Source organism: Sorex araneus, chromosome 2 (genome assembly GCF_027595985.1).
Source record: "Sorex araneus isolate mSorAra2 chromosome 2, mSorAra2.pri, whole genome shotgun sequence".
In the NCBI taxonomy this organism is placed as follows: domain Eukaryota; kingdom Metazoa; phylum Chordata; class Mammalia; order Eulipotyphla; family Soricidae; genus Sorex; species Sorex araneus.
The window spans coordinates 194459781-194471763 of NC_073303.1; the positions used below are offsets into that span (position 1 = coordinate 194459781).

Sequence of the window (11983 nt, forward strand, 5' to 3'; positions counted from 1 at the left end):
TTTTCTCGTCCTCTGAATCGCATCTGTGTCCTTTCTCAGTAGAAGTTGGAGAATCCGTATCCTCCCCAGCAGCATGGGCGGTAGCAGCCACATCCGTAGCCACCAGAGCCATATCCATATCCACCATAGCCAGAGCCATAGCCATAGCCACCACATCCACAGCTACCACCACAGCCACCACCATAGCCTCCATAGCCACAGCCATAGCCCCGGCCACAGAAATTGCCACAGCCGTAGCCACAGCCATAGCCCCGGCCACCGAAGCTGCCATAGCCGCAGCCCAGGCCACCGTAGTAGTTGCCGTAGCCGTAGTAGCTCATGGTGTCAGGAGAGGAGATAGCTGTGCTGTTCAGACAAGACTCAGTGTGGATGTCGACAGCTTTGCAGGAAGGCTTATATACCCCTCTTCAAGCATGCACACGGACACGGGCCCCTCCTTGGGTGTCATTCCATGAATTATATTGGCCTGACACAGCTCGTTAATCAATAGCCCACTGACGACACCCACTAAGAATGCCTCAACTCCGAAGCTATGGAGTGAGGCTATTCCTTGGGGTGCTGTTTGAATATTCTTAGAAGAAATAGTTGTTTCTTCAAAGGAAGACATTCCAAGCTGTAACTAGGAGTCTTGATGGCTTCTGGCCAAACATCAGTGTCAGTAAGCATTCTTGAATTTTTCATTAAATACTGTCTCATCGCAGGTATTTGGGATTTGGTTGCAATCAATTCTATGAAATACCAAACAACCAATGTGAAGAATCCTGAATTTTTTTCCCTTTGAAATGCACTCGTTTCTGGCAGTGTGAGAAGCCAAGCATTCATTTGTCTTTAGAAGATGAAAGAATCTTTTAAGTCAAGGATGATTTGGTGCACCTGCTATGTTTATCAGAAAACAGCAACTAAAAAGTCATGTGATTTTTTAGAACTTAAGAATGTTGACCATGTACAAATGATAGATTTATTTTAGGGTTTACATGCTTGCTTGCTTACCTTTAAAATATAGTTCAACATTAGACTCAGAACTGGAGACTATCCCTGTAATTAAAGTTCTTCTGTGAGTCTTGGGGCAGTTTTCTGTATTCTGGTCTTTCTGCTAAACAAGCTCTGCTCTCAGTGCAACTACAAGTGCACAGTGCCTCTTGCCCCAACACACCCATCACCCTTTTCTTTCTTTCTCCTTGGTTGTTTACCCAAGAATCTTACATCTCTTTCAAATCTCACTTTAAATATCTTTTAACACCTACCCTCCAGGATCCATCACTGTATTTAAATAAATATCTGAAGCAGGTAAAGTAGTTTTGGCTCTGGCTTATATACATATATAAAACCATCAACACTACTTTATCTCCTATCTGCATCTTCAAAGTCCACTAAGTATTTACCCCATTTTCTCTTTGCCTAGATTTTGACCATTTTCCCCCTAGGTCTTTTTTTGACACTGTCATTTAAAACACTGTTCATCATAGACTCTCGGATATGCGATGTTTCAGCACTTCTCAACACAAGGGCCAACATCCCTCCAGTGCCTAAGGTACCTTCATATTACTATGCTCAACCACTTAATAAAATCTATTCTTTTTAGCGAAACAAGGTAGGTTTTCTTAAATGAGACTCATTTGAAAGGTATGAGAGGAGATAAAGGAGTTAAAGATAGAAGTGTGTGTCCAACTGTGAACACAGGCTTCTCCAGAGTGGAAATAGACAAAGAAGCACAGCAGAGAGAGAGAGAGAGAGAGAGAGAGAGAGAAAGAGAGAGACAGAGACAGAGAGAGACAGAGATAGAGACAAAGAGACAGAGAGAGACATGTTCAGGGAGAATATGGGCTTGAAGAGCCACCTGATAAGCTCATTTGAAAAATTAAATCATTATAATGTGGGTCATATGATTATAATATGCTAATGTCTATGGTTTTGGTGTAATGACCTCACCTCACCACTGCCAAGATAACCCAAGACCCTCCACCTTTATCATTTTGCTATTTACAGTCCTTTTCATCATTCCCCTCATACAAATTGCCCTCCACTTAAGTTGGCATTCTCAGTTCAGAATTCCAAGGCCAAGGGTTCATCATTTGATATCTTTCATTTCTTTCTTATGTTTCTCTACACAAATCAGGTGAGTTATATCAACAGTGATTTTTTTTTCTGATAACTTTTTCAGTTTTACAGAAATGTTTTACTAGGCGGACTGGAGCCATAGCACAGTGGATAGGGCGTTTGCCTTGCACGTGGCCGACCCAGGTTTAATTCCTCTGTCCCTCTCAGAGATCTTGGTAAAGTAAGCTGCCAAGAGTATCTCATCCATTTGCCAGCAAAGCCTGGTAAGCTACCCATGGCATATTCGATATGCCAAAAACAGTAACAACAAGTCTCACAATGGAGATGTTACTGGTGCCCGCTCAAGCAAATCGATGAACAATGGGACAACAGTGCTACAGTGCTACAGTTTTACTAGGCCTTTTAAGATATCAACAAAATATCTCTGGGATTAATTGTTTATTCTGCAATTAATTGTTTAAAATACACACACATATATATTTATGTGTGTTTATATATATGTATACATATACATACATATATATAATCTACTGTCATATATATATTATATATATATAAGAGCTGGAGCAATAGGGCAGCAGGTAATGTGCTTGCCTTGCATGCAGCTAACCTCCATTCGATCCCTGGTATCCTACATGGTCCCCCAAGCATGCCAGGACTGATTCCTGAGTGCAGAGCCAGGAGTAACCCTTAAGCACAGGTGGGTGTGACCCCCAAACACAAACATCTATATTCCATCTCTTAAAGTCACCTAAATTGTTTTAAGGATTTCTATAACCTGGGTACTTAGAAAAATCTTTAAATACATGTTGTGACTATAAAACATAAAGGAACTCATGGGACAGGAGAAATAGCTCAAAGGGATGAAGGGTGGGCCTTAAAAGCTCTAGGCCCCAAGTTCATTTCCAGTACCATGAAAATCCCAGCCTGACTAGAGTGACACAGGCAGCACCCCAGTTTTGCTGTATTTAAGCAATAGTGCATGGCTGAGCCCTAAGTCTGAACTGCCAGGTTCCGGCGTCACTGAGTGTGAAACTAGAATCCTCTAGACAAGGCTGGGGAGTTGCCTCAACATTTAAAAAAATAAGAGACATTTGGTCTGATATTCAGATTTCCTTATCAACCCAAAGGCAGGTTATTCATAATTACATCTTTGATCAAGCTCTTGCAAAAGAGACCACATGTTGAAAGTCAGGACTCAAATACTTGTTTCATATAACTTGATTGTTAGGTTTTGCTGAGATTTATGCGAAATACTTGTATGACACATTTTAATGGGTTTGTTCACTTACCTAATCTACTGTCTAAACGAGAACATTATAATTAATTCATACATTTTTGTATGGTTGTTTATTGTTGCAGAAGCAATCAGGGTTATAACTGTGGCTCTGGGAGAGGGGACATAAGTGTTAGAAGTTGAATTCAAGGTCTTACACATGCAAAAGTCATGTGTTCTACCACTTAAATGACGTTCCAAGATTCTCAACAATAGTTCCAGATATTCTCGACAATAGACCCAGTACTGTATAATTTTGCTATGGCATTTAGTACAACATTATCCTTTAATCAATATGCTACTCAATGTAGTGGTATTCCCATTTCACAAAATCAACCAACTGATGAAATAAATTCTCTAATTTTTAAAAGAATAATTTAGAATTGTGAATATATTCCAAAGCATAAAGGAGTTTACATTTTTGCATGAGCACAGATAATATGATGATGATTGAAAGGCTTATTTTTTAACGTGTAATTCAAAAGACTATTTCCACTTTGATATGGAAATTATGGGATACAATAAAAATTTCAATGGTGCAATAAATTATAAATTTATCTTAGTAAAATTTATAATTGTAATATTTATATATTTTAAATGTCCGCTAGCAATAAAACAAGAGTTTTGAATCAAATTTACATTTATCATAGGTATAAGTGAAAAAGTCATTTTTCTATGTTATTAAATTTTCAGTCTATTGAGTAGATCAAAGGCAGGTTTGGATTGTCTTAATTCTTTTAAGTTTTAATTCATTATCAAAGTCTCTATTAATGTGATGGATATGGTGACAAATGTTCTCTGGAAGTAAAAAAAGCTCTTGTTAAAAATCAAGAAAGGTTTCATTGCCTCAGAAATAGATGCAATTGTAAACAGAACAATAATTTAATATTGATTATATCGGAAATAATAACTTATTTTATTATTGTTTACCAGACCCGTGAAGCCTTTTCTTGGTGGTATTAGGCAAAGGAGAGGAAAACAAAAATCCCATTTTGTTGGGCTAAAGTATATTTTTCAATAGAGAAACTTGGCTCCACTTCACCTGCTCAGTCAACTGTGATGTTTTCTACAACCTCTATATCAGTGACTGAATGAAGAGGTTGTGATGATGGTTGGTGTTTATAATGATGATGATGACAAGCAAAATCCCCATAAAAATACAGTGATATGAGCAAGTTGAAACCAAAGTTCACATTTGATTATTCCATTTGTGTTTTATTACTCAGTGACCTTAAAGTCAGGCTCACTTCATACACATAATGAACTAGATGAAATCATAACCGAAGAAGTTAATAAATAGATGAGATTCATAGAAAAAGCAGGGCTTACTTTCTCTAAAATTTAGAAATGCTGATTACTTATAAAGATTTTCTCTGAATGCAATTTTAATATGAATATATAGCAACTGAGAAATGTAGCTCTGCCTTTCACTTATAGAAATATGAAATAAAATTATATAATTTTGAAGGCTGTAGAGGATTAGTACCAAAATTTGAATTTCTTTAAGAAACAGACACTATATGGACCATGTAAACTTATTTCCAAAGTACATAGTGTGAAAACTGCTGAGTTGGTATTTTTGCATCAGCATCAAGTCTGAAGTTTTATACCAATATTAAGTGGAATAGCATATTACTGTTTCATATTACTAATTCTCCAAAAGTGTTTTTATACTAATGTAAACCTACATATATACACATATATATAATTTTGTATGTCTTGTATTTCTAATCGGCAAACAGCAAAGTTTTCTTAAAAGTGTACAAAATAATGCAATAAAATGAATCAAAAGAAGCCATATTTCCAAATCAAGTAATTTATTGTGAATTTAACATGTCATCTGTTAGTAACCAAGCTGAATATAACTGGTGCAATCAGATATAGAATAATACATTATTTAAATTTTTAAAAATGTAATATTGACTAGACTAAAATCACTGTCCATCAAACCCACCCATGCAATGGGTGCTGAGATTAGAGCAGTTATTTAGTAGAACCCGGAGACGCCGTATCCCCCACAGCAAGTTGGGCGCCAGCAGCCACATCCCCAGCCTCCATAGCCAGAGCGATAGCCATAGCCTCCGATCCCAGAGCCATAGCCTCCATAGCCACAGCCCCAGCCTCCAAATCCGGAGCCATAGCCTCCGTAGCCACAGCCACAGCCTCCAAATCCGGAGCCATAGCCTCGGTAGCCACAGCCATAGCCACAGCCTAGTCCACCAAAGCCTCCATAGCCGCAGCCCAGGCCTCCATAGTAGCTGCCGTAGTAGCACATGGTGTCAGCGGTTGTGAGTTTAACTTGCTGTGAATGTGGACGACTGTCCAGGGCTGCTTATATACTCCGAGCAGAAAAATGCAACCCAACAGGTGGGCATTCTTTTGCATCATTTCGTGGTACTCATTTACAAGGGGAAACTCATTAATCTGTTTGCTAACAAGAAGAGAGGCCAGCATTCACGAAATGTTGCGTACATGCTTTACTGCCTAGTTAGAATACCTTCACCCCTTACATTCCATCATTTCTTAATGAGACAAAAATAAAAAGTCTCTGCTTTCAGTCACAAAGCAAAAATTCTTCAACTAGATTTCTTCGTTACTAAACATGTTACATCATTCCTAGTGGATGGTTGATTTCCCATTGAATAGTTCTTACTTCCCACCGTCATGCCATTCTCCGCGTTATTATGTTTTACCTCCATCCAAATTTCAATCCACTAATGATATTTAAAACCATAATCCACCAATTCTCAAATGTCAGATTTACTTTTCAAGTTGAACATACACATACATATCCCAGAGACAAGCTGTTTGATTTTGTATATTAATGTGCAAAACATTCGTTTCTTTTATTAACCGTATGCATTTATTTCAGAAACTGAGGAATTATGTAAGACAATAGGCTCACGTTTATATTCAGTCTGAAATGCAGTTTGCTAATAGGGTCTTAAGAATTTTATCCAATTTCCAGAATGGGTTGTATCCAAATTAAATTACAAATTGATACTCGTCGCTCCAAGCTAATTACTTTCTTCCTTTCTTTCTATAGTCTTCCTCAAAATCTGTATATAATTTATCGAACCATATCTCTCTTTAAATCTTATTTTTAACTGATTTTCAATACATTATTGTATCAGCTATATTCTTATCTTTTTTGCCAATCTGTATCTCTTTTCTCTATTCAGATCACTCATTCTTTCCTAAAGTTTTCTCACATTTTATTTACCAATTCTTTGTTTTCTAGCTCTTTATTTTGTATCAGTATTGCAAAAGCATTTTTCCAAGAAATTGCTTGTTCATTGAGGTTCTAATCTTTTAAAATATATACACTTTTAAAATCATCTAATACTTTTACTAGTCTTAAAAGCTCAATCACTTGAAATTTTACAAAACAGATATTTGGTAGTGAAAAAGTTGAGATAGGAAACAAGAACATAAAATTGTCAGTTTTTCACTATCTCTTCAGTTCACTCCAGAAATGGAGTATAAGCAAACCCATATCTAAGTCCATCTAGAATGCAGCCTATCTCAAACATGCGTATTCAGTCGTATGTTTATTTTATGTGATTTAAGACATGTTAGTGAGGGTTTTGTTTTGCTCAGTTTTCCTTTTATTGCTGTTTTGAGTTTTATAGGTCACATTAATTTTAGACCTTTCTTTTTAGAACTGAAAAGACCAGGCAGGGCTTCATACATGTAAGGCAAGTGTTCTAATGCTAAGTTATATTCCTGGCCCCTATTAGTTATATTTTCCAACTGAATTTGTTTATTGGACTTGTAAATAAAGCATGCTTATTGAATGAAGGAAAGAATAAACCCTGTCTTTCATAATTGTTAACAAATCTTAAAAATGGAATATGACCTCTAAATAGTCAAGTTTTAAAGGAATATTTATCCTGAATTCTGCTGTGACTATTATACCTCTTTTTCTTATGTATCAAATTTTATTCCAAATTTGCTTTCAAATATGTAAAAACCAATGATTTTTTAAAAACTTGCATAATCAATGAGTCATTTTGAAGCCAAACAATCATGACTATGTCTAAGAAGTTTAAGAATCTTAGGAATGATCATAAAATTATGCTAGATCCTTAGATTATGATAAGAACTAATTTAGTTTGATTCTGATACAAATACCTACATACACTTCAGATAAATACCAATATTTCTTAAGTATTTTATAAAACTTCAGAATAAAATATGACAAATTTAATTTCAAATAAAAAATAGAAAAATACATATTACATTACACATCACATTATATTTCACAAAAGGATCACATTATCTATTACATATCTCTATGTATTCATAGAGATCACAATTAAGTATATGCACACATGTACATTGGCATATAACATATAAGCACATGAATACAAAAATACACACACAATCACATTTTTTGGCTTACAACAGAAGTTGTGAAGTATATGAACTGAATATCTGTTATTGATAGCTTATTTGGTTTGGGGGCCATCCCAGTGATGCTCAGGACTTAGTGAACGCTTCTTAGACAGTCATGATTGTTTGGCTCTGCACTCAGAGATTACTCCTTGTAGGCTTAAGGGATCATATGAGTGGTGGCGATTGAACCCAGGCCGGCCACTTCCATAGCAAGGACTCCTGCTGTGCTATGTCTCTAGCTCCTTTATTGATATTTTTATGGATTAAAGGACAATGATATCTTTAGGAAAATAATTATCTTTTGAAATGGGTAAATTAATATTTCCTCTGTTAATTTTTCATTTTACTATGAACTCAGTGAACTCAAAAACTTGAAAAATGATATCTTTATATTCTCTTTGTGGAAACTAAAATAAAGACAAGTTGATTTTGAGGGTCACATCTTATTTGAAATGAAGAAAATATTATTTTACTGATCAAAACATGTCTTTATTCTGGGAATTGTGAGCACTGCATCTATAGATAAAAATGTTTTCCCCCCTATTCAGGCAAAAAATTAAGTCATAAATTAAGAGACTAAAATATTCTTGTAATATCATTATTTTTCCATCACAGCATTGGTGATTGTTTTGATCTTTAACCTTACAAGGAATGTCCCATCAAACAAAGGACCTTCTTGATCATGTGTTAAAGAATGGAACCACACAATAAGACCTCACTGACACTACATATTGAGGACCTACAGAACCCAGATTGGATTGACTGGAAGGTGAAAACTGAAGGCTGAAAATATTTACCTTTATGTGGGAAAAAGGAGTCTAACTTTCAAATGAAGTGATATATAGATATATATGCATATGCAGATATAAAGATGGGTAAAAACGATGTAAAGTTAATGTTAGAGTTTCAGTTCTCCATATCAAGGTGCTTAAATAAGAAATGCTGATCAAATAAAGAGAATCCTTCATATTACTGTAAATTTAACTCTGATTATAGAAGTTGAGCAAGACTGGTCAGGTATATATACTATTTGACTCCATGTCATGATGAAATAGTATATGAATGGAAGGAGATTAGAATTTTGCCCTTGATCTTAATTCTATCATTAAAATATTTTTAATGCCATAGAAGTCAATTTTTCTCTCTCCTCTCTCTTTAAGTCTCTTTCTCTGTCTGTTTGTCTCTGTCTCTTTGTCTATCTCTGTCTCTTTCTCTATCTCTGTCTCTCTCTTTCTCTGTCTCTGTTTCTCTCCCTCTGTCTCTGTCTCTGTCTTAGTCTCCCTCCCTTTTCTTTGGCTTATTTTATTTTTGGATTACACCCAGCTGTACACAGGGCATACTCCTGGGTTGGCACTTAGTGCTTAGGGAATAATATGGTGTAACAGGGATCAAACTCACTTGGTCCCATGCAAGACAACCTCCTTGCCCATTTTACTATCTTTCTGGCAAAGACATCAATTTTATGACTATTCTTTCAGCCCTTCTGAGTTTATTTTTAGCTTTTGATGTGAGAAGCCTGTGACTGAGTCACTTAATGCATATCCACCTTTGCAAGTTAATAAATTTAACTAAATCGAACATTTTATTTAATATAAGAGAATAACTTAAATGACACTTTTACCTGAATATACTCTTCGTTCTCATTTAAAAAAAAAAACACTTATTTGTTTCCAAATTATTATTCTTTCATTGGTAAACACCTATTCTTACCAGGTCAATAGTTTTGCTTTAATTCTGCTTTATAAGAAAGCTCTTTGGATAAAACTCTGCTTGATACCTATATGAATATAACTAAATTAGTCCCAAATAGGGCATTTCCCATTCCCTTGGACTGAAAACTTTTGTGGCTGTGATAATGGTGCAGAATGCCCTTGTCATATTATGACAATTCACTACAAATAGAGAAAAGCTTAGTTAACTAAAAACCTTGTTAATTTCATAAAATTACCTCTATGAATTATTGAATTGTTAATGAAAATGTCAAATAATAGAAGGTAATGAATCACATGGTGTAACTTCAAATATAAACATTTGAGTAAATATTTACTAATAATTAGTAAAAATTATTCATTATTTAATGATATTATTTGATTTACTGACATCTTCTTGAACTAACAATGTAAATGGCAAGTAAATACACTTGAAAATATGGAAGCATTTGTTATACAATTGATCTAAGTTGAGAAGTTTGAGTTGAAATGAATATTAAACAAACACGGATAGGTCAAGTGGTTAACACATTTTTATTGTCTCTATATTGTAAATATTTTCTAAATCAATTTAAGAGTAGAAATATTAATCAATAATCACTTTAAGTCATTTCAATTTTAATCTAGGCTAGTCTTTTAATTTTACTTTATTTATTTTTTAATTAATGAATCACCGTGAGGGTACAGTTACAGATTTACACATTTTAGTGCTTGTGTTTCCCTCATACAATGTTTGAGAACCCATCCCTCCACTGATGCCCATTCTCTACCACCAATGAATCCAGTATCCCTCCCACACCCTAGTCTCACCCCCCCCACCCCACCCCGCCTTCGTGGCAGGGCATTCCCTTTTGTTCTCTCTCTCCTTTTGGGTGTTTTGGTTTGCAAAAGGAGCATTGAGTGGCCATGATGTTCAATCCATAGACTACTTTCAGCACACATCTCCCTTGCCAACGGGTTCTCCGAACACATTTTACTTGGTGTTTTCTCCTCTATCCGAACTGCCTTTTTCCCCAGCATGTGAGGCCAGCTTCCAAGCCATAGAGCCAACCTCCTAGTACTTTTTTCTACTATTCTTGGGTGTTAGTCTCCTAGTCTGTTATTTTATATTCCACAGATGAGCGCAATCTTTCTATGTCTGTCTCTCTTTTTCTGACTCATTTCACCTTAGCATGATATTTTACCTGTTGATCCACTTATATGCAAAGTTTATGACTTCATCTTTCAAGGAAGAAATCAAAAGATATCTCAAAACAAATGAGAATAAAGACACGAGCTACCAAAACCTATGGGATGCAGCTAAAGCCGTGTTAAGGGGAAAATTTATCGCTCTGCAAGCATTCTTCAGGAAGGAAGAAAGGGCCTACATAGATAGGTTGACTTCACAGCTCAAGATCTTAGAAAAGGACCAGCAAAAGAAACCCACACCAGACCAAAGGAAAGAAATGATAAAAATTAGAGCAGAAATTAATGATATGGAAACCCAGAAAACAATCCAAAAGGCGAATGAAACCAAGAACTGTTTCTTTGAGAAAATAAACAAGATTGATAAACCACTAGCAAGACTCACAAAGAAAGAGAAAGAGAGAACCCTAATAAACCAAATCAGAAATGAGAAGGGGGACATCACAACAGAAACCAATGTAATTCAAAACATTATCAGAGACTACTTTGAAAGTCTGTTTGCCACTAAACATGAGAACCTAAAAGAAATGGACAAATTCCTTGATTCCTACAATCTCCCAAGACTGAACCAAGAAGTCTTGGAATACCTGAACAGACCCATTAATATCAAGGGAATTGTAACTGTAATCAAAAGACTTCCCAAAAACAAAAGCCCAGGTCCAGATGGATTCACTGGCAAATTCTTCCAGACATTTAAAGAGGACCTCCTACCAGTTCTCAAGCTTTTCCAGGAAATTGAAAAAACAGGAACTCTCCCAAACAGTTTCAATGAGGCACATATCTCCCTAATGCCAAAAGCAAACAAAGACACCACTAACAAAGAAAATTATAGACCAATATCCCTGATGAACACTGATGCAAAAATCCTCAACAAAATATTAGCAAATAGAATCCAACAACTCATCAAAAAGATCATACACCACGACAAAGTGGGATTCATCCTGGGGATGCAAGGATGGTTTAACAGTAGGCTAGTCTTTATATATGTGTGTGGGAGAAAGATAGAGATATATGAAAAGAAAAAATATTCTAAGTCAAGGACATAGTTTGTTTTATTGAATACCCTGTAGAATATGATCACATTAATAGATTAGGCTTAACGAACAAAACAAAAGTCACACTTTCTTTTCAAATATAATATTTTATTGGAAAGCAAGCAGACAACCCATTTAATAAAGTATAAAAACAGAGGATTTAAAGACTACGATTGAGATATGGGCATGAATATAAAAATTAACCACAATTTGTATAAACCAATCATTTCTGCACAAATAACCCCAATCAAAAACACCCAATCGCTGAGCCCATATTCAGAAAACTCCATTTAGTGCCAGGTGTTGAGATGTGTGCAGGCAGT

General features: G+C 35.6%; 1 protein-coding gene across 1 annotated transcript; it reads right to left on the reverse strand.

Moving 5' to 3' along the window:
• Positions 1-35: 35 nt before the first annotated feature.
• On the reverse strand, positions 36-5609 carry LOC101542887 (keratin-associated protein 19-3-like). Its single transcript, XM_004618990.2, has 2 exons — positions 5546-5609; positions 36-187 (listed from the first exon to the last, which is right to left on the reverse strand). Exons 1-2 carry the CDS (start codon positions 5607-5609, stop codon positions 36-38), a joined length of 216 nt encoding a protein of 71 aa, XP_004619047.2.
• Positions 5610-11983: the final 6374 nt, after the last annotated feature.

Coding starts and splice junctions, on each gene's coding strand:
- LOC101542887 (XM_004618990.2), bottom strand. CDS start 5,609: ATGTGCTACTACGGCAGCTACTATGGAGGCCTGGGCTGCGGCTATGGA. Junction 188..5,545: donor TGGAGGCTTTGGTGGACTAG/GCTGTGGCTATG, acceptor GTGGCTATGGAG/GCTATGGTGGTGGCTGTGGT.